Source organism: Prosopis cineraria, unplaced genomic scaffold (genome assembly GCF_029017545.1).
Source record: "Prosopis cineraria cultivar Desert tree isolate PC_DT_omini unplaced genomic scaffold, ASM2901754v1 PC2062, whole genome shotgun sequence".
Classification (NCBI taxonomy): domain Eukaryota; kingdom Viridiplantae; phylum Streptophyta; class Magnoliopsida; order Fabales; family Fabaceae; genus Prosopis; species Prosopis cineraria.
Window position 1 is genome coordinate 1 of NW_026557387.1, and position 23,402 is coordinate 23,402.

The 23,402-nt window shown below is 32.7% G+C and overlaps 1 protein-coding gene across 1 annotated transcript; it reads right to left on the minus strand.

The window, feature by feature from the left end:
- Positions 1 to 1,374: 1,374 nt before the first annotated feature.
- LOC129301353 (fatty acid amide hydrolase-like) lies at positions 1,375 to 11,656 on the minus strand. The gene is given in 13 exon segments (XM_054939922.1): positions 1,375 to 2,133; positions 2,708 to 2,779; positions 8,119 to 8,141; positions 8,143 to 8,195; positions 8,291 to 8,403; positions 9,261 to 9,408; positions 9,475 to 9,552; positions 9,688 to 9,817; positions 9,908 to 10,095; positions 10,388 to 10,448; positions 10,616 to 10,725; positions 10,844 to 10,951; positions 11,350 to 11,656. Coding segments are annotated over 12 exon segments (1,122 nt in total). The 5' UTR covers positions 10,923 to 10,951; positions 11,350 to 11,656; the 3' UTR covers positions 1,375 to 2,066.
- Positions 11,657 to 23,402: the final 11,746 nt, after the last annotated feature.

Sequence of the window (23,402 nt, forward strand, 5' to 3'; positions counted from 1 at the left end):
TTTAGCAACTGTAAGATGGGTGCCGTCATCAATGCAAGTTTAAGGCAATTAAAAGCCTGCTAAGCTAGTTCAGACCATAGGAAGGCATCCTTCTTAGTCAACTCAATGAGGTCGACTGGAGAGAGCTTGGAGGGATTCACGTTTGTTTGAGTGAGGGAGGCCAAGGATGACGCAGCATGTATCGGGGCCCTGTACGTTCAGGCTTGAGTTCGACGATGAGAATCCAGCTAACCTCTTCTGTGGTTGATTTGAGTCGCGTGTGGTGGCTGAGGACCCATAATAAGGTTGGGTCGGGTTTTTACCCAGATTCAATTTGGGTCTGTTTAAGGCCATCTTCCCTTCGAATTCCAGAGCAAGGCTGAGCACATGATATACGCTCCTGGGTTTGAATTTGAACATCAAATCGAAGCTCCCCTTTAGCCCATTGAGAAACATGTCGAGAAGGCAATGTTCGGGCCAGTTTTTCACTCTAGCAACACGTCTTACAAATTCCTGTTGATGTTCCTATATAGAACCATCTTGCCTGATTCTGCATAAATATTCGTCCAGGTTCTGATATTTAGGTGGTCCGTAACGCCTTCACTAACTCATCCCATATAGTAAGGTATGCTCTAAATTTAACCATGAGAATAAATCCAAGGAATCTCCTTTTAATGACATAGATGCTATATCCACCTTTAATTCTTCTGGTGCATGATAATACTGAAAATATTTTTTAGCTTTAAGAATCCATCCTCGAGGATCACCACTGATAAATTTAGGAAAATTTATTTTGGGTTGAGGCAGACATGTCCCCCTCTTTTAATAATCGAATTCTTCTTCACTTTCCTCATCCCAGTTACGGTGTCTATGTTGGCTTTTTGGAGTCCTTCTACTTCTTTGTGTCACTGATGCTTCTAGGGCTTCTATCTTTTCTTGTAATATGTCAAGTTTCTCTAATTTAGAAGACATAAGAGCCAGATCATGTGCAAGCAGGTTAGGATTTTCTGGGGAAACATTGGATGGGTTATTGGGAGGGTATAGAACAAAATCTTGTTCTATACTTCTCTCAATAGCCACGCTTAGGAGAATCTCTAAAGGGTTTGAAAGACTATTTTATTTATTCATGATATGTTAGCTTCTAAGTTGCTAGTCATATTTATAAAGCTAAATACAATAAAATATTGAATAAAATTTAGATAACTAGAAAACTAAATAAAATCTCCTAAAATCCAAAATACTAGATAAAATCCAAATATCTAAAATACTGAATTAAATCTAAACTACTAAATAAAATCTAGGGAAATCTAAATAAAAACTAAATAGAGGAAAATACGAAATAAAATACTGAATCAAATAATCTATCTTAATTTATCCTATTTTATCTTCTGATGCTTCCTTCTTGAATAAGTCTTTATGGGCACGCTATCTGGAATCTTATCATTCACTTTGAAGAAAAGAAGATGAGAAAAGACTAGGCATGATATTGGAATCAAAACAGATCCTTTGCTTTTTGCACAGAAGTAGCACTCCATATAAGTGTAAACAATCTAAATTTACTAGTCTCTTTATTTTCAAGGAAGCAAAACATTAGTGAAAACAATTCGTTTGTCTTTAGAAGATTGTTTTTATCTTGTATTTTAATTTCCTGAAATCAAAAAATATATATACAAAACTGAATAGCTAGGAATAAAAATATGGATCTACCACATGGTAATTCTGTACAAGAAGCAGAAGATCTGCTTTGATATTGAAAAAGGTAATAAAGAAACATGTATGCGAGAAAAAAGCATGGCCTGGTTTAATATTGTAAAAAAATTACCCAAGGAAAACAGAAGCTATCACAAATACTTTTGGTAACGTTTCCCGGAAAAGTGTTCTTAGAAATTTGAAAATTGTCTCCTTACCTTTCCTAAATTATAAGTGAAAAGTCGTCTTTTTTATTCCTATTCTCCAGTCCACTTCTATGCTAAGAATATGTAGCTCCGCACAGAATTTATTTGAGCCAACTTCTATGTAATTTACAATTAGAAGTTCAACGTTAAATTTTAGTCTTCTATACTTATTTCTAAGAATATAAACCAAAGTTAAAGATTAATTACCGGTCTCATACTGATTTTGTTTGCAAGTGATGAACCCAACATTGCTGCATACCTGATCAATAATTATTTATGAAGTAAAAATTATCTACATGCAAGAACTCCAAGGTTGGAATATGATGTTAAAGAAGGAAGACATCATGGTCAGGGTTTTAGTACTTGACAAAAACAATTGGATGGACAAGTTCATGAACTCTAAATATCATTGAGGAGTTCGTAGTGGAGAGCAACAAAAAGGAATTACATTTTGGTCAGTCAACTCATTTGATCCTTATGATTGGAAAAATATATCTATTAAGCACATGCAGAAGTCATTAGTGATATAGGAAATCTAGAAAATAGATTTATACGTGCGCAGCTTTCAAAGTAAATATTTATATACACACACATGTTATGTTACTAAGAATATTTTGTAATTTGTCAATAGTATCTTTTCTTGGATGTTTTGAATGCTAAAAAAGGATTGCAACAAAATAAATTATGGAAAGGGAGTGAGATTATTCAAACATAAATAGAGGAGAGAGGAAAAATATCTCGATTTCAAGTAATGCAAAACCAGAAGCCGTCAAGTAAAATGAAGAGATGGTCAAAACAAAAGAAAGACAGGGAGACAAGTATGAATTACGCACACTAGCATGACATCCTCCACTGTTGAAGCAATGGGTCCAATAATTTCCACAGTCCCAGAATCACATAATGACCTGCAAAAAGAGACTGAAAATTCAAACATAATCAGAAAATACGGGCATGCGTAGTGAAAAATTTTGAGTATTTGGAGGGAACGCCTGGGAACTCTCATTCTCTGTATAATGAGCTGTAACTCCTATTTAACAGTGACAGACAAATGAATTTGACATTCTAGGACGTTTACGTGGATACAAAACCGAAAGGAGAAAGCAAAATAAAATTCTGCATTTGAGAGGTTAAGGGCTCTCTCAGGAAAAAATTATTCCTTCGCCTTTCACTTTACCTCCAGCTCTTAAACTTAGTTAGCAGCATTTCTTTCTCTTCTCTATTCCTCCCCCACATCCATGTACCATGTGATGTTAGTTACGCTCACGCAAGGGACATCTCATTGTGTGAGACCTCATCATTCCTCTCACCCCCTTTTTGTTCTCTCCAATCCTTCTTCTATATATAATGGACATGGATCAATCAAATACTTTATTGAAGCACCATTCAGACATGTTTCTGTCTGGAATACTACATACAAGTTTCATGGGCAAGAGATGATAATGTTTTTTGTACAAATTTATGTTAAAGTGCTCCAACCTACGAGACAATGCAATCTGCTCAATTACCCCCGTTGTAAGATGTAAGAAAGTCCCCTCTATGACCAAAAGTCATAACAGATATAAATATTCTGTAAGAAAATATTCTTATTGATAAGAAAGATTTTATCAAGTGAAAGAATAGCATGTACAAGGAGAGCAAAAGCAGAAACAAATACAAAGGAGCTCTGCTAACCCATGTTGTGCTAAGATAATTCTGAATGAAAGAGGTTAAGAAGAATAGAGAGAATTGATGGAAGAACAGAGAAGATAGGAGAGCAGAAAGGAACTGAGGAAATTTGAGAGAAGGAGAGGTTGAGAGGAATTGAGAAACACAGAGGATTCTGAATAATACACTTTACTCATCATAGAGATAGGATTACAAGTCAAATGACTTAGTATTTATAGGCTCCTTAATGAGATCCCAATGACTATCCTCCTATAACTAACTCTAATGAACTAACAGTAACTAACCTCTCAATATTAGAATTACACAATAGCCCCTCCTAAAAGACCTTTGCCCTCAAAGGTCATGTACAGCAATTTGAGGAAACTTATGCTGAAATATTAAAAAAAGAGCATTAAACTCTTAGAAGGTACTGTTCATTGTTCTTTGTCACTGTTCATGTTACTGTGCACTGCCATTAGTCACTGTTGATGCTGAATAAATGGAAATAATTAGCTCCATACTTGAGCCCAAAAGCATTTTTAATAATCCTCCTCTGTACCACAGAAGAACAAACCAATGGGTAGGGAGGAGTTGAAGACAGAGAAAAATCCAATGATTGTAATGTCTTTGAGTGACATTCCACCCACACAATTACCCCAATTCAGAAGCTGGTTCAGGTTCAGTAAAGATAAAAGGTACAGCTTCTGTGTCTGAAGTTTCGACCTACATGAGAAATTAGGTTTTGACTTTTCACCCTTTATAGGACCTAGCCACACGAATGTGTGAATAGAAAAAATAGGGAGTTCCTGTTTCTTTCTTAAAACTTGAACTCATATATTGAGTATTGGTGATAGCTGGCATCTACTAAAACTCCGCCCACTTGATAAGGAGGGATAGTTGTCTTTGACCCATGTACCCACGTGTGCAAACCCCAGTAAAAACCCATCAAAGCTTACTCTCACATGGCCTTCCTGTTGTGAAAAGTCCACCCAAGTCCTGTACCTATGAGAAGTCTAGAGTCTTTAAATGGGTATGGCTAAGACATACACATGTTGATAAGAAGACAAAAAGGAGTGGTGGTGATGGAGCAAACAGCCATGAAGCATTTGAAATTATAGAATCAGACTGCAATGGAGAAACCAAAGAAGACAGCCATAGTGACACCCGAGAAACAAGAGACAGCCACGGAGAAGCTTGTGTTGGAGGCAGAAAAATAGAAATAGGTAACAACGGGTTGATCAAAAACAGAGGCGAAGAGAAGATTGGTACAGATGGTGACAATGGCTCTACAAGTGGGCAACATTGATGTTTCAAATAGTGTCGGTTACCTAAACTCAAGTCAGGATTGACGGTTTTACCCACACCAGCAGTGAAAGAGCTTAAGAAGCCATATTTAGATATGCTCGAGCCTACTTTACTTTCCAACTCGCACAAAGAAACCTTCTTGAAATCACTGCCATCATCTTGCAATTCTTGGCATTCTTGCACTGGTAAGGAAGGCCCAACTTCAACTTCAATCATTCTAGTTGCGATCTTGTAGAGGGGTACTTCCTTCATCATTCTCCAAAACCTTTCATGACCCATAATTATCTTGAAGTGCCTGTGCCTTCTTTTATGTCTGACGCATAACCATGATTTCTTGCATTCTTGCAAGACTTCTAGCTTCTTGCATTGTTCTTGGTTTGAAGAGACGCACTGGTTCTACAAGTTTTGCCTTGAGCCTAGTTACATACGTAGAAACTAAATATTTTTCTTGCAATTTGAATCCACTAGTATGGCTATCAAAGAGTTCATTGAATTCTTTCATGCTCCCTCATTGACAAAGCCACATTTGGTGGTCATCCTCATATTCTTGGAATGAATGGTGTGCAATGGCTAAGGATGACTGGCTTTGATACCACTGTTGTGAAAGAATAATTCAGGATGCTAGAGAGAATAGAGAGAGATAGGAGAGATTGGAGAGAAGAACAGGAAGATTGAGAGAAGAGACAAAGAGGAATTGAGGAAATTAGAGAGAAGGAGAGGTTGAAAGGAATTGAGAAACATGGAAGATTCTGAATAATACACTTCACTGATCAGAGATAGGATTACGAGTCAAATGACCTAGCATTTAGAGGCTCTTTAATAAGATCCTAACAACTATCCTCCTATAACTAACTCTAATGAACTAACAATAACTAACCTCTCAATATTACAAGTACATAACAATACCACCCTCCCAAAAGACCTTTGCCCTCAAAGGTCATGCACAGCAATCTGAGGGTATTTTTAACTGAAATATTGAAAAGAGGGCAATAAACTCCTGGAAGATACTGTTCACTGTTCTCTTTACTTCACTATTCACTTCACTGTTCAGTGCTTGAATAAAGTGAAGAAACTCATTCAGACCTGACCTGACAGCATTTTAATCAATTCCCCTCTATACCACAGCAAAACAATTAAATGGGTAGGAAGTAATTAAATGGTTGAAGCCCAGCAAAGAACTTCCTTCATTAATGGACTTATGCAAATAATATCGGCCATGTTATTTGACCTTTGAGCCCATATATTGACAGTGGATGATAGCTGGCACCTACTAAAACCACAAAAGCAATAACCATTTGAAAATAGAGGAAATCTGTCTTTGACCTATGCACCCACGTGTGCAATACTTCTGCCAAGCTAACACTTATCCATCTGCCCATTCACGAGACCTTAGCCGTGCTGCTACCCATTTTGTCCTTTTCCTCCTTCTTTCTTACTTTTAGTAGTTGGTACCACCTTTGCAGGTCCCACCAATAGAAAGAGATGGGTGCCGTTGACTTTTCAGCACTTAAGGCACATCCCCACATGATCTTCTGAGCAGTGGAAGCAGAAAACTCATCCAGAAAAATAATGACACAGAGTATTTCAAGAAAAGAAGCAGACGGCAAAGATTGCTTTGAAGATACAAAAACAGACTGCAATGGAGATACTAGAGAAGACAGCAGTGAAGACGACAATCTTTCTAACCTTCTTTGGCTTTACTCAAGTACTCCACCCCTTCATCTGAATTAGGTCTTTAAATGCAAGCGACGGCAAACATGTTTGCGAACTCCAACTGCAAAAGACTCTGAACCAATGTTTTGAAACCCGGACCGGACATCAAACCGGAAAGAGCAACGGGTCGCGGTTTTCATAGTCTAACCGGTTAAACCGGCGATCAAACCGGTGACATAAAAATTAAATAAAAAATAAAATTTATATGTGCAATTATATAAATAAAACATTAATTTGTTAATGGTGCTTGGGATTTCAACTCCAAAAGCTAGATACTTGGATCATTGGAGCTAGAGGTAGAGGCATGTCAATACAAGCTTATGATCTCAAAGGAAAATGTTGGAGCTAGAGGCATACTGTCATGTCATGACTCATAAGCTTTCGATCTCAATGCTAAATATTATATCTTTAAAGCTGGAGGCAGATGCTGGAGGAAAAGTTAGAGATTGAGTTTGGACCATGAAGGAGAGATTAAAAATTAGAGAAGAGAAGAAAGGAGAGAATTAGTGATTAGAGAAGAGAAATTGTGAATCTAAGCAATTTAGTCTAAATTTTTTTTTTTATTTTTTTTGGCTTTGACCCGGGTTGACCCGGGTCCAGTTCCCGGGTCAAATGCCAGATTGGTTCAATTGGTTGAACCAGACTGTTTACTTCATCGGGTGGCGATTAGTTGCTCTGAACAGCCCCATTTGCAAAACCTTGAACCCACTTCTTTGGAATCGAACTCACACCAATGCTCCTTCTTGATGTCACCATCTTGCATCAAGGGTTGTTGCACCCTCTCACACACTTCTTGAGAGGAGACTAAAGAAGGCCCACTATCTCTTCGAGCGGCAGAGGGTTCTTGCTCATCATTAAAGAAGACTAAAGAAGACCCACTAGAGAAGACTAAAGAAGACCCACTATAACTAACTCTAATGAACTAACAGTAACTAACCTCTTAATATTACAATTACATAACAACCCAAGAACTCCCTCAAATAAATCATGACCATGAACCCAAAGAAGTCACGAAAAAAATACTCTACTACTCTATTCCATTAACAGTGCAATGGGAACCTCTTGCTAAAATTCCACAAATTTCATTCTGTCCATAAAGCCAACAAGCCTGCATTAACATCAAATCTCCAGAGATCTTACATTCCTTATCTCTACCAAAACATCTAAATCTGATCAAAAAAAGTTATGTAAGGCTGGACAAACTTCTTGTTTAATAAAATTTCCAATAAATCTATCCCACAATTGGGACAGCTTCACAGTTTACATGAAGAAGATTGTTCATTTCTGACTTCCAAAATCTCATAACATATCTGAGAATAGCTTTTTAAGGTCTAATAGTCTAGGGAATATTATTCATACTAATTTTATTGATTATCACAATTCAAACTATAGCCTTCACCTCAAAGTAAAGATTTACATCAAAAAAATCCAGAGGAACAAATCCAAGCATTCTCACCCAAATTCCTAAATGAAATTGAAGATTTCGATAGTCTTACCAAGGACTAAAATGTCTTGTTAGACCATATATAATGCATATTGGAAAATCAAATCATATGGTCCATCACATGGGGTCAGAAATTACCCTTTCATATCTGTCCGTCCATATGTTGTCTTTAACCCCAACTACACCACAAAGGGAAGAAGGAATGCGGACTGAACCTGCCTTTCTCATTCATTTCCAGGCAAACATTAAAATCAGAACAGATGAAATATGGGGATAAATCATTCAATTTTACATGTTGTATTTGCACAACCTCCCCCATCAGTTCCCAGTGCAGCAGGACAAAGTCCAGAAGCTACAATTGCAGCTGGACCTGAAGAAGATCCACCAGTATACCTATCAGGTGCATGAGGATTTCTTGTAGTTCTGCACTTCAAGAAAGTTAAATTGAAAAACCAGCCATCATGATAAAATTTTTGATACAGAACATGAGGAAACTATGAGCAGACTAAACGCTCAAGAAACAGAGTAGAAGATATATTAAATTTACAAGTGTACTACAACAACAAAAACAACAAGCAGCCTCATCCCACTAGGTGGAGTCAGCTACATGGATTATATAAAAAATTTACAAGTGCACTGAAATGTGAAAATTACTAATAGCTGACATTAAAAGTTAAATAACATTAATAGCAATTAAAAGTGTGGAAAGATCTCTCTTAAAATTTTTGAATGGCTTTGACATATTTTCTCTGCCATCTTGTATTTTGCACCCTTTACAGTGTAAAGCTCTTGATTGATTTGACAGTAAGCAAAGTGAATATGTAGGGAACGAATATAAAAACAATTTGCTTAAAGCTGGCAGTTATGGAAAAAGAAATTTTCACAAGATAAACAGAAAATGCTATACTAATATTAGCTTTGCTACCATTGAATTTTTAATTAAAAAAAAATCTAACCTTCAGCTATCTAGGTGATCAGATACATCATACATGCATTTATTCTACAACTCCTGATGGAACAGAAAATAACAGGACTCAAGCATTTAGCCTCTCCACTTAATTAACTTTTGTCCCAATCGAGCTGAAGAATGATTGAGTTATGCTTAGATTCCAATTACATCCCAAACAAGGCTAGCAGAGACACTCCAATACTTCATAAATTTAATTAGACTAAATAGTCTCTAAAGCTGTCTGATTTCGTCATTGTAAAAGATCAAATTTTGATGTTGAGATGGCATCCTTAATTAAGTTAATCATAATTCACCTAAGATAAAGTCTCACCCGTAATTAGGATTATTCCCTGTCGTTCCCATGCCCAACTCATGCATATTTGCCTTCCCCACAAATATGACGCCACAGCTGCGCAGCCTTGAAACACAGACAGCATCCTTTTTAACAGTGCGTACCTCATGCATCCATGTAGTAGCACCTATCGCCACCATGAAATAATATAAATATTTTTTATATTTATTCACTAAAAGAAATATTAACTTACCCTTAGATGGATGGGGGTAGCAATCTATGTCATCCTTAATGGCCATGAAAATTCCATCCAAAATAGATAATGGATTTCCTATGCAATCAGATAAAAGTCAAGGAGGTGGGTTAGGTCTTAGGCGATTCACTATCAATTCCATCACATGTCGGCATAATCACGATTAAAGCATACTGCAGCAACACTATCTTTGTTAGAACCAAACAGTAATACCTGCTTCAAATCTGTGAGTAGATGCAGCTGCCTGCCTCCTGACTTCCTCAGCATCAAAAGATATCAATAGTGGTTCCCGGGGTTTCTTATTACTGATCTCCTCCATAACAGAAATGATATTCTCTGCTACCTATATATCCAAACCAGAATAATTTACTTACAATATAGCTATAAATGAATAAAATAAAAAAGATGTTCTCAGCAAGTGAATACCACTAACCATAGATGGTGTTACTTTTCCTGATCGATAAGCATAAGCATAATCACGTATTTTCCAGTACCGAAATGGCAAAGAGGAATTCCCCCAGCATGCAGCAGGATCATAATGCGGAAGACAATTCAACGCAGCTTCAACTCGATCATCAGGTCTCCCATCTTCATCAAGAATGACAACACCAGGTTCCTTTTCTGAAATTAAATCATAGTATTAGGGGGCAGTATAAATCATACATCTCCAGTCCAATGTAAACTATTTGAAGAAGTTAATTCGTGGCACTTTTCTCTAATATTAATAAATTACAATAATCCTAATTAGCCCAAAGATTGACAAGAATCTAATTTTGATAAAGTGAATTCAGTTCAAAAAAAATATTCGCCATTCTGTCAAGAATTATGAAGTTGTATAATCAAAGAAAAATTAATATGCCTTCCCAAAAGCGCTGTAAAATGACATCAATTACTAACATGCAGAAGAAGCTACCTTGAGGTGGATATTCAGGTTTGAACATGGGTTCTTCTGGTATCACAGTGTTCCGCAACAACTATTGATTGCAAATAAGTAAAACATTTAGTCAATTCACTTTGAAACTGTCAAGCTCACTCTACTCATAAACCATAGCTCCCCCGGTGAAATTTCACAGTTTAAACCCAGCAAATGAAATGCATGAACATGGAACACCTATTTGGAGCGAAAAACAAACAAACCAACCTCATCAATCTTATTCGACTTCCGCAGTGTAGATATTATCAAAGGCCCTATCAGTGGTGCTTCAACAATCAGAACAAAGAACCTAAACAGGAATCCAGTCAAGTGTGGAGCTGCAAAACAAGGAAAAATGCTAACAAATATGAGCAGAATATCCCATTCATCGGCCCTTCACACTATATTATCGTTGAACTAAACCAAAAAATTCATCCGAAAACGAGAATTAATGACCTTGGATACCCTCTTGTTCATATTTGACAGTGGATAAGTCAACCTGTTCCACTGGCACCATCACACGCTTTTTCCCCATCTTCAGCTACAGAATCACAAGGCTTTAACCTGTGAAGAAGTAGTTGTTTTCTGAAATACGATTTCCATCGTTGATTAAAAAAAAAAATAGAGAGACATTCCAACGATCACAGAGGATACAGTACTAAAATCACGTCACTGAGAGTAATTATTTCAAAAACAGCGCGAAATTTAAAAAATAAATAAATAAATCGACTGAAACGCAATTTACAGCTCGCCAGAGTGGCGAAAAAACTTCAGAAACATGAAAAGTCCCAGACAGAGAATTCATGAAAGACGCACAAGCAAACAAATTATATACCACAAGGAAAATCCAAATAAAAAATTGAACTAGCTTCAAGTTCGTGACATTCAGTAAAAAAAACTTTCCAAAATGAAGCACACACACTATCACAGAAGATCAAACACCATTATTACGAAGCACAAACCTGGTAAGGAATGGCTCCTAGTCTCTGAGAATTAGCGATGAAAGAGGAAGAGAGACTATAGAGGAAAATGAATTGGTCAAACGAGGTAGGATAAGAAGGAAGCATTCGTTAATATCGAAGTGCATGCGAAGAAGAGGTAATAGTGATTTCATCTCCATCAATGGGCAAGCCAACTCATAACTCTGCTCGGATCAAACTAACTCATATCCTATTCGATTTCGTATTCATGGGTGGTTGGTGGAAATTTATGGCTTAGGCTGAGAACCCGACGATATTTCGTATGTGTGAAAAAACAGGTTGTTTAAGAATCTGCCCAAACGCACCAAACGGAGAAGGCAAAAGCCAACATGGCAGTTGAGATAATAATTGCCGCTTTGAAAACACAAAGTAAAATTAATTTTCTGACACGGCATACATGAGTGTAATTTAAAAAATAACTAATCTAAATTTGGCTCGATTATATAATTTTCAAATAATTTTAGAAAATTTATTTTTAAGTTTTTTCAATTTTATTTCTTATTAGTTATTATAAGACAAATAATATTTTATGTGAAAATAAATCACAACTGTTTTAAGACAATTAATAATAATTTCTAATATTTGAAATGGATTGCACAAACTTTTTTAATATTGTCAAAATGTATGAGAAATTTGTTTTAAAATGTATGTTTCGCTTGAATCTAATGATTAACTTTTTATTTTAATTTAAATATACTTTTTAGAACTTATTAAAAATAAAATTACTAAAAGTAAAAATCATGTCTTAGAGTATTTTATTTTAATAATCAATATGAAGTATAATATTGAGAGGGAGTGGCTCGTAAGTTACACGAAAAGTGTCTCAGTAACTTGCATGATGTGATTTGCTCTCTTTCTATGGAGAGATTAAATCCCTCAAAATATCGAGGACAAAAATTAATTTTTTTAATCAAATTTTTGTGTATGCCAGAGCTGATTTTTGGATTTTCAATCAATTGTTTAAGTTGTTGACCAAAAAAAATCACTTATTTAAAAGATAAAAGATAGAATATCTCTATCACTCACACCAATTTTAATTTATTTCATTTTTAATATTTTTCTTTCAAGATTCACAAACAAGATTGGATCATCATCTTCTTGATTAATAAATCTAAAATTTTGATATATATGTAGAATATTGGATTGTAATTTGAATGTGTGTATGTGTTATATTTAAAACCTTCTATCGTTAAAGACATTATGTAATGTAAATCCTGTCATATGTATGTAAACTAAGATGCAATTCGATGGAGCCTCCCTGACCACAATAATTTTATGGGAAGAGACAAAAATAACACGAGAAGAAAGAATCAAGGCAAGTTGGATGGTTACATCAAATAATATATTTAGAGAGACTGAAAAGTTGGCTTGTCAAATTCATAATTTCTTGACACCCCTCTGCAAAGGCGTACTAGTTCGTTTTTGTCTTCTATCCAGTTTTAAATTAATTAACTTCATATTGAAAAGAAAATAAAGAAAAATGCTGTCCGTCTCTAAAAAAATTGAGACTTGACTTCTCTTTATTTTTTTTCTTCTTTACTTTCTTTTCACTTTCCATCTCAATCGTTAAATTTATTTTTAAATGGTTGAGAATTGATGTTACATAAAATTATTATTAAAATATAAAACTTTACAAAAAATAAATATAATAATAATTTTAATATACAAAACTTATTAAAAATAAAATTACTAAAAATAAAAATCATGTCTTAGAGTACTTTCTTTTAATAATCAATATGAAGTATAATATTGAGACGGAGTGGCTCGTAAGTTACACGAAAAGCGTCTCAGTAACTTGCATGATGTGATTTGCTCTCTTTCTATGGAGAGATTAAATCCCTCAAAATATCAAGGACAAAAATTAATTTTTTTAATTAAATTTTTGTATATACAAGAGCTGATTTTTGGATTTTCAATCAATTGTTTAAGTTGTTGACCAAAAAAAATCACTTACTTAAAAGACAAGAGATAGAATATCTCTATCACTCACACCAATTTTAATTTATTTCATTTTTAATATTTTTTTTAAAGATTCACAGACAAGATTGGATCATCATCTTCTTGATTAATAAATCTAAAATGTTGTTATAAATGTAGAATATTGGATTGTAATTTGAATGTGTGTGTATGTGTTATATTTAAAAACCTTCTATCGTTAAAGACATTATGTAATGTAAATCCTGTCATATGCATGTAAACTAAGATGCAATTTGATGGAGCCCCCCTGACCACAATAATTTTATGGGAAGAGACAAAAATAACACGAGAAGAAAGAATCAAGGCAAGTTGGATGGTTACATCAAATAATATATTTAGAGAGACTGAAAGTTGGCTTGTCAAATTCATAATTTCTTGACACCCCTCTGCAAAGGCGTACTAGTTCGTTTTTGTCTTCTATCCAGTTTTAAAGTAATTAACTTCATATTGAAAAAAAAAATAAAGAAAAATGCTGTCCCGTCCCTAGAAGAGTTGAAGCACCAAGACATGGCAATAATATTGGGAATACTTACAAACCTCCTATGCTCTTTGGATTGGGTTTCTCTCCTTTATTTTTTTCTATTATTTTTAAATTATAAATTTGAACGGTTTAAATTAAATTTATATTTTTAAAAATTATTAAATTTAAATTTATCAAATTTAATTTGACGGTTTAAATCTATATTGATTTATTCTTTTCTCTCCTTTGCAAGGAAGAAAATTCAAGTCCATGCTCTCCACCCCTTCTCTACATCTTGATAAAATTTGAGTCGTTCAAATTTAATTTAAATAATTTAGATATAAATTTTTTATTTTTATTTTGTATTTATAAAATTAAAAATTATTGGAATTATTAAAAAATTTAATAAATCTTTTAGATCATCAATTTGAACAGTTTGAATTTAATGTGGATGATGTAAATCTAATATTTAATTTTTTTATAATTTTTTAAATTGACTATGCAAACTTACTAATGGTGTATATTTAATATCAATTTTTTTAATTTCTATAAATTTTTATTTTGTTAATACAATATTAAAATAAAGATAATCTTTCAACATGTATTTTTCAAAAAAAATTAAGAAAACATAAGTTAAAAATTTGAGGCACCAAAAAAACAAATGGCAATGTTACTCTAATTCGCCAATGGGAGGAGTGTCATCATATGAAGAGAGCAGAGAAATCAACTTCAGTCTTCTCAAAAAATATATTTTGAGACATGCACGAAAAGTAATTCGTTTGTGCTTGGAGCAATTCTTCAATTACGGAGGAAGGGCTTTCGTAGATGTTATTTCTTCATTTTAATTTACCGATAGTTTCGTCATTTACCTTACCAAGTTATTTTCATTTTAGTTCCAAATGCCTACAGCGTATTATCCTATTTTTTTAAAAAATTGTTTAATTAAATTGCCACAAGGGTTCTCTATTTAAATTCTCTCACTTTTCTTTTGTGTGAGATCTCACACTCTTTATTATTATTATTATTATTATTATTATGGGTAGTTCTGATGCTTTTCCTTTGACCACAAAAAAAGTTTCGACACTTTCCCTCTATTCTCATTGAAAGTATCACATTTTTAAACATTTCAACAAAATTTGAACTACGTGCTCTTATTTATTGTTTTTTTTATATTAAATATCTAGATTAACAAAATATTATAAATTATATATTAGCATAAAAAGAGACAAAGAAATGAGATATGACCAAAGCAGCATCTAACTTGAAATTTATAGTAAGTATTTGGAATTAAAAATAATGATGACAATACAAGATAAGAAATTAAAATATGAACGTTCAAATTATAACACAAAAACCTTGTAGAGTAAATACATGATGAAGTGTCCAAATTGTGGAACTAAGTCCACAATATTTGAGAAGTTTGAATTATAGTAAGTAAGTATCATAAGCATGTCTCATATTAACATAGATATATAGCATTTATATGATTAAAAAAAAAAACTTCACTGTCTTGCATTCTTTCATAGAAGAACCCAAAAAAAAAAAATTGAAGGAACTAAGTCCACAATATTTGAAAAGTTTGGATTTGTGCATTAGTTTTTAATTGCATTGGAGACTTAAATATTCAGAATAACATAATTCTGAATAATAAATTAGGTTCATGTCCTTGCATGTTATCTATTGAAAGTAATCTACTAATCCAATGTTACATCTTGTTCTATAATTTTCTCTTTGCTTTTCCCTTTTTAGATTCTCAATAAACATGAACTATCTTTTCAATATGCATATACATCTTGAAAAGTAGTTATGCATGTAACTTTTCATCACCTTCACTCTAGCTGTGGATAGCTGTGGATTTGTGTGTAGAGGTATAAATGATGGTTATTCACTCTACTATTGGTAAGGAGAAGTTTATGAAGGCACAAATTACACTTGTTTCACCACGTTTTGCATAAAATGCATATATAAAATAAAACAAAAATAAAATTCCTATGTGGTGATATGTGTGGTTCAACCTTCCACAATTAAATTACAACTAGTGTTCAACTCGTGCGATGCACAAGGAAGAAGTCGTCTAATTAAATTAAATTATTTTTAAAATTACCTTTTCATAAGATAAGTTATATTGTAGAACATTTTTGTTATTACATACTAATAATTTGAAATCAACATTTATGTTATTTAGGTTTTTTTAAAAAATTAAGTATGTGGTCTTTAGCTAGACTCTATTATCTGCAAACAATTGAACAAACAAATGAAAAATATAAATGATATAATCAATTAATCACAACTAATTATGATAGACAAGTATAGCCTATAAGAAAGAAACTTAAATAATTAGTGTAAGGTATAACCAAAAAAATTATAGCCCATTTTCAATGTTTTCAAATATATATTAGAATACAACATTGATCATTTTTTAAGATGCCTTATTACTTTTATCATGAATTATTATCTATAGGCCTTTTGTATATAAATTTATTTTCAATTAACCAAACTAATTTAAAGAGGAACTTATAATTGTTACTTTCTCATTTCATTAGTAAAATATTAAATGAGTTATCAATGTCTCGTATTATTACTTGTATTTCATGAAATACATAAAGGAATTTAATCATTATGATTAAATTAATGTATATGTAATGCAATTTAATCATATTTGTAATGCACGATTGTCAAAACATAATTAATTTCACTTACATTTTCCTTTGCCATCTCTCCTTATTAAAAGTTTTCAATCTCATTTACTTTGCTTGAAAATTCAATTGATTAAAATATTTTCTCTCCATTTTATTTTATTTAATTTGAGAGTTAATATCCCCATGCTTACACAGGTAATTTAAAAAACTTTAAAAACAAAATTATAAAACGCTTTAAGTACATGTATTATAAAACTATGAAATCACTTTGACATATTTTTAAACACACGTCCCCGTTCAAAAGAAATTAATGGGGCTAAATATGTCATTACCATCAACCATTATAATTGACTAAATAAATTTTTTTTTATTCAAGAAATTCAATAAACCAAATAAAGTAACTGATTAAGTTACCAATGGAGTTGAACTCATAAGATAACGTCTTAATGTAGTGAATTATAATGCATGAGTTAATCGTGAATTCTTGAACATAAGGAACAAAAGGAAGAACCATTCTCATAGAGAAGTTAATCATGAATAGCAATCAAATTAAATGGTAATATATTATTCAATTGCCACCCAAATGAAAGCATTGTGAAATATGATAGACTACACAATTACAAGAACTCCTTGGCATGTGCACAAGATTTCTTCCACATCTACCGTAACAATCATTAGGATTCAAGACCCTATTATATTGTCTTCCTAATGCAGGAGACAACAAAGCCATTAGTTTTCATTCTGGAAGTAATTTGGCAAGTAATATTAAAATTTGAGTTAAATTTTTATAGTCACGTGTTTCAGGAAAGTGTAATTGAACTTTTTAAGGGTAACAAACTGCAAAATTGTCTAAAACATCACACTTCAACCAAAATCTTAATTACAATGCATGGAAGGCTTTTTTAGAACACACTAATAGTGGCCAATGGACCATTAAATTTTGGACAACTTTGCATCTACAAAATCTGAAGGTTATAAACCAATGTAGCAAATAAAATTTTGTAGCATATGGACCAATGAAGAATATGAAAATTCTGGACAACTGCTAGTTGTTCTACTTAAATCATTGATAGCTTCCTCCTCTGTCCCTTACTTTCCAATGCAAAATTTACTCCCTAGAAGTTTTGGAAGGAAAGAATCACAAAATGGTTATCTTTGTAAATGAAATTAAGACTTACCCTTTCTCAACACTGAAAAGGAGCAATTTAACTTGGGATACAAATGGAGCTGCTAAAATGAAAATTATAAAAATAAATAAATAACAAAGATTCAATGGATTCAAGTAATGGATACAAGAAAAGTGGTCCCCTATGTGAAGTTGCTAGCCATTTTTATATGCCTTTTCTGGGTATGGATGAGCAGCCTTTCTTTTCGGCCAAAGGGGAGGTACATATTCACTTGTTCCATTCCTCTGAACTTTCAGGAAATACTTCTGTGCATGACTCCGTATTTACCAAAGTGCAGTAGGAGAAGTAAATATATTATACAGCTTTGCAAAAAAGAAGAACATCAGGGGTAAAAGCAAACCATGTCACAGACATGGAAAATTACCATGAGAAAAATGATGAAATAATTAATACATTTTTTGCATCCTGGAATGATTTTGTCTACATGGCAATCACTACACTCTAAAAATCACATCCATGACTCACTCATTTTGCCAACCCAGCAACTAAAAAGAGAAATTCATTGTATAATTCAAGATGAGTTTAAAACTTAACGTCTTTTTGATGTAACCTTAGGATATATTCAGACATATAAGAGGAAATTGAGGGGAGGGAAAGAAGTGGAAAAGAAATATCCAACAAGTTAGAATTATTATCCTAAGGGTCCAGCAAATCAAGATATAGTCATTATGTGTTTAGGTTGGCTATAGATTCAGTTTAGAGGCTGGAGTCATATCATTTATGGCTTGCTTAATATTTCGTTGTTGTTTTGGATATCACTCAGGACATGTTTTGATTGTTAGATAGGAGTGACGAGAATACTGGTCTCTCAAACACCAGTGAGGGAGCTATTATGTTGTTGCTTTCATTCTCTTTGTTGTAATCTTGTTTTAGTATTAGGGAATAGGATTTTGGCTAGAATCAATGGCCTTTCTTTTTGTGACACTGATTCGGCTAGTTTGATTTAATATCAAAACCTTAGAATTTCCCATATTTGGTTAGTTCTTGCATTTATTTCCCTGTTAGAAATTTATTATAGAGCAGAGTTCTAAGGTTTTGATATTATACAGCAGAGTTCTATTAGTTCTCCGCTCAATAAACATTATAACAAATTGCAACATTATTTTTCTCAGTACATGTCCTAGGATGACTCATGAGAATCTGACCGCTAGAAACCATGCAAAAAAAATTTAGCCCCAACTTAGTCTTTCAACCCATCTTAGTCCGTTAGAAATCCTGATTAAATTATCCGTTGACTTTTTGAAGTAGAGGTTTGAGCCTAAAAGTTTTTTGCTAGTTACTCATAACTCTCACCACCTAAGATAATGCCAACGATATGAATGATGCTAAGATACAACAGCTCATGCTTCCCTGTTTTTTCTATTCTTGATCATGCCCTGTATGATAACAAATTCACCAAAATGTTAAAAGCGACATTACCAATATGCTTTCTTACCGTTGACAAAAAATTCAATTAGACAATATAGCACTTTACCAGATTCCATCAATACGATCTGCAATGAGCTTTCCTTATTTAGCTACAAATCCTGATGTGTTCAGTGACTTAAATGCGTGACCTGCATAGCAATAAATAGTTGAGTCTTCAAGTTTTAGTGAAGTAGCCATGGTAGAGGAATTATAATTACCTTTATCCTTACTAATATCAGCACTGGTGATTAAACGATTAGATTCTCCTTTAATATCAAGAGCAAGATGGTCAAATCTGAATCAGTAGGGAAAAAACAAAGAAAAAAGAGAGAAAAATAAACATAAATATCTTATTTCCATCATGTAGACACAAATTTCAGCCAGTCAATAAAATAATATTCTTCTACTTCATTTAATTATAGAGAAACCCATAAATGTGAAGGAAACTGGGCAATCCTAACCCCGACATTAGGCAGAAACCAAATCTCACATATTAAAGAAGCACACATGCGTAAGCCAAAAAAATACTTACTTTCAAATCAGCCCGAGAAGTATAAATTTGCAATAGCATGGATCTTATAAGCCAAAAAATAAATGTTCCTTGAATTGGCCTGTGCAAGGCTTAGACGACCGGATGAAGAACAAAACAAACCTGGAACATCGAGGGCATCACGAGTCTTCCCCTCTGAATGCAACTAAAATTAGTAAAGCCAAACAAATCCTCTAAGAAGGGAAAAAGTGAACAAAGAATAGACCAGATACAAATGACGCACAACAGGATAGCTGGAGGACGAAAATCTCACCTGGAAAGTGCACATGAAGACGACCCCTGACACAAAAAATCCACCATAATACCACGAACACCCGACAGATCAAGCGAAGTGAGAGACGCTAGCTGAAAGAATGAAATGGGGGGACAATAAAAAAAGGAAAGGTCACTTCCAAGATCCCCAGCCTTGTCCAGAATGTAAACATCGTCGGGGGCAATCCTCACATGGTGGAACAGTTCACTGAGCAGGCCATGAACACAATATGGTGACAAACAATTAGCTCTGGGCAGAAAATATCACTTATAAATAGGGAACTCACCAATGTGGTAGACTCCGATCAACGACCCATCTTTATATAATCGTCTCATAATACTTCTTCCTCTGCGCTAATACCTATGAATCATCACCTCATCCAAAGAACAAAAGACAGGGAAATAAAAAACACAACCAAGCAAATGACATGACCGCACAAACCGTTTACAACCCACCGACATAAACACACGATTCCCCCAAAGATCAACAACAAAAATAACCAAAGAAGGACAAATAAAGATGTTGGGACAAGAAATGCACGAATATGATGACAAAAATTTCACCTGATGATGTTATGCACGTACAAATACCACACTGGGCAAACAATATATTTAAAATTTCACCTGGTGGTGCGAAACGGCAACACAAAAATCACTAAGAATTTGAAAATTATTGAAATCTCGCCAACTGACGCATCAACCTTCCCATTTAATCGATCCCGTGGACGCAAGACCGGCGTCCCCTTTCTCCGTCTTTTTTGGGTTACAGAAGTTACAAGTTAGATTCAAAAAAAATAAAATATTAGTTGCATGAGGAAAAAACAAAGGGATCACCAAAAGTTATAATAATATTATTAATTATTAATACTACAGTATTCGAATCCCTTTCTCTAATATCATAATATTATATTATAATAATAACAGAACAATAGATGGAGAACTGGAACACGTAATGACCTTGGGCACGTTAATAAAGGCAATGGATGGAGCACTGTTTATTTACTGTAGACTTGGCCATCCCGCGTTAGTAAAGATAATAGATTAAAATTAAAATGAATTTCACAAACTGAATTGAGATGCGGGTAGGTTATTATACTTAAAATTTTTTAAGATTTTTAAATTTAAATTTAAATTATAAAAATTAGTTAAGAAGTTATGTTAATGGATAAAATCACGGAATGAGAGGGAATAATTAGGGATCAGGAAAAATTGACAGCGGATTGGCAACTTCCTCATTCTGAATTTAAAAAATAAATCAATATATCTAAATTATAAAAAACCTATTCAAATACACGTTTAAATTATAATTAAAATTAAAATTAATTTCACGAATAAGATTTGGTGTGAGAAAATTATGATACTTGAAAGTTTTTATGATTTAAAATTAAAATTTAAAATTGTGACTTAGTTAAAAAATTATGGTTGAAATCATGGGACTGGGGAAAGAATATTTCGAGATAAGAGAAAGCAGATCTTGTCAATTTTAAAGATATTATTGTTTTAAAATAATATTTTTAAAAATTAATGGTGTCATGATCTAGAATCACAATATTAAAATAAGTTTCAAGCTTAGTGTCGAGCTTTGAAAAAGGATTCTTATTCTTCTATCATATATATATATATATATATATAAGAGATATCAACCAAATAACAACATAAAAAACATAATAACTTAATCAAAAGATTATTCTTTTTTCCCTGTCTCTATACACCCTAATATTTAAGGGATCTGAATTCAAACCCTCACATTCTACCCTACGAGACTTGAAAATTTGAAAGAATAATATAATAAATACTGTTAGTAACAAAATAACAAATATTACATAAATGAAAACTTCTCATATATTCGCAACTGAAACGACTTTTCTTACTGACTGTGCCATATATTATGCTGGCCACGAGACCATCTAAGACTACAATAATATGAAAGATAGCTAATCCATGTGGTCATGTCGGAATTTTTTTTTTTTTACTCCTCTGTTTTAAAATATAAAATATTTTTTGAGGAATTGAAAGTTAAAAAATATAAAATATTTTTAATCTTTCGAGGTGTAATCATTGTTTTTTTTTCAAAAATGTTCCTATTGATAATGACTTTATATTTATTGTAGGGTATTTAATAGGGGTAAATATAAAAGATAAAATTAATTTAAAATAAGTAACTATTTTATTAGAGAGTAAATTTAATTAAAAATGCCTTATATTTTTTAATGGAGGGAGCATTTTTTTAAGTAATTATTTGGTATTTAATAGTACTAATTAATTCATATTTGATATTACTGGGCCTACACGAAAATTAGGTATTTATTATGGGCCCATTTTGTCCAAATTTTTCCGTTGACTTGTGGTTACTATGGACTTTTCCGCCAATTTTAGCCCAACAAGGTGTGTGTTTTCTTCGTTTGGGCCTAGACTCTGCCTACTTGAGGTTGACCACTCATAAAAGACATTTTCTTTCCCATTTTTATAAAAAAAATATTTTCTTTTGTGTAAAAAAAAAGACATTTTCTTTCCCATTTTATAGAAAAATGGGAAGATAAAGATTTGGGTCTCTACACACTTTCTATGTCATCAATTTGGCCCATGTAATTTATTTATCATCAATTACGTTCATATAGTTCCACATGAAAGTAGTCCTTACGAATTGAAAAAAGTATAGAAAAATGAAAAAATCCAATTTAGAAAAAATACACCTAAGTTTAGAAATTCTATAGGGTTATGAAACTAATGTATTTTTTAATTTCATGTGATTTTCTCCTGCTCCATTTTTTTAACTATAAGGACTACTTACTTATATGTAGTTATAAAATTATAAGGGCGTGAATGATATCCAACAACCCACAGAATTAAATTAATAACTGAAAAAGTCTGAAATTAAAAGTTTCATTTCTTTCAATGAAAAAGCACATTTATAAGGCATGCATAATGAAAGTCAAAGTAAGGTCACTTCATTATATTTTTTCTTTCACTCCTTCAATATCTTTTACACGTTTTAATAGTACCTAGATTAGATGCTTCGGTCAAAAAAAAAAACTAAGATGTTAGAAAAATTAATATAATATTGGAAAAACATAAATTAGGAAAATATAACCATTGACCCCTATAATTTTATCAGGTTTTACTTTTAATTCGTGTAATTATAAAGATTAAAAACTTAAAAACTTTAAAATTATAGGGATATGAGTAGCAAATGTCATTTAATCTTATTAAAATTATAGAGACTAAAAAAAATTTAATAAAATTATAGGGATCAATAATTATATTTTTCCTATAAATTAATATTTAATGAATTTCATTGAGAGAAAAAGCTTTGATATAAAATGAACATATATAGTCTATTTAAATTGTCATTTATTTTTGTATAACACGCATATCATCTTATTCTTAGTTAAAGAAACATATTTATTGTTATGAAATTAGAGAAAAAGAGAAGAGAAAAAAAGTAGAAAGAGAGAGTGAGAAAAAGGGGAAGCTTTCTTATTGATTGATAAATGAAATGCAATGAAAATGCCTCATATTTATAGGCATAGGTTTACAACTGAAAAATCCACAAAATAATAATA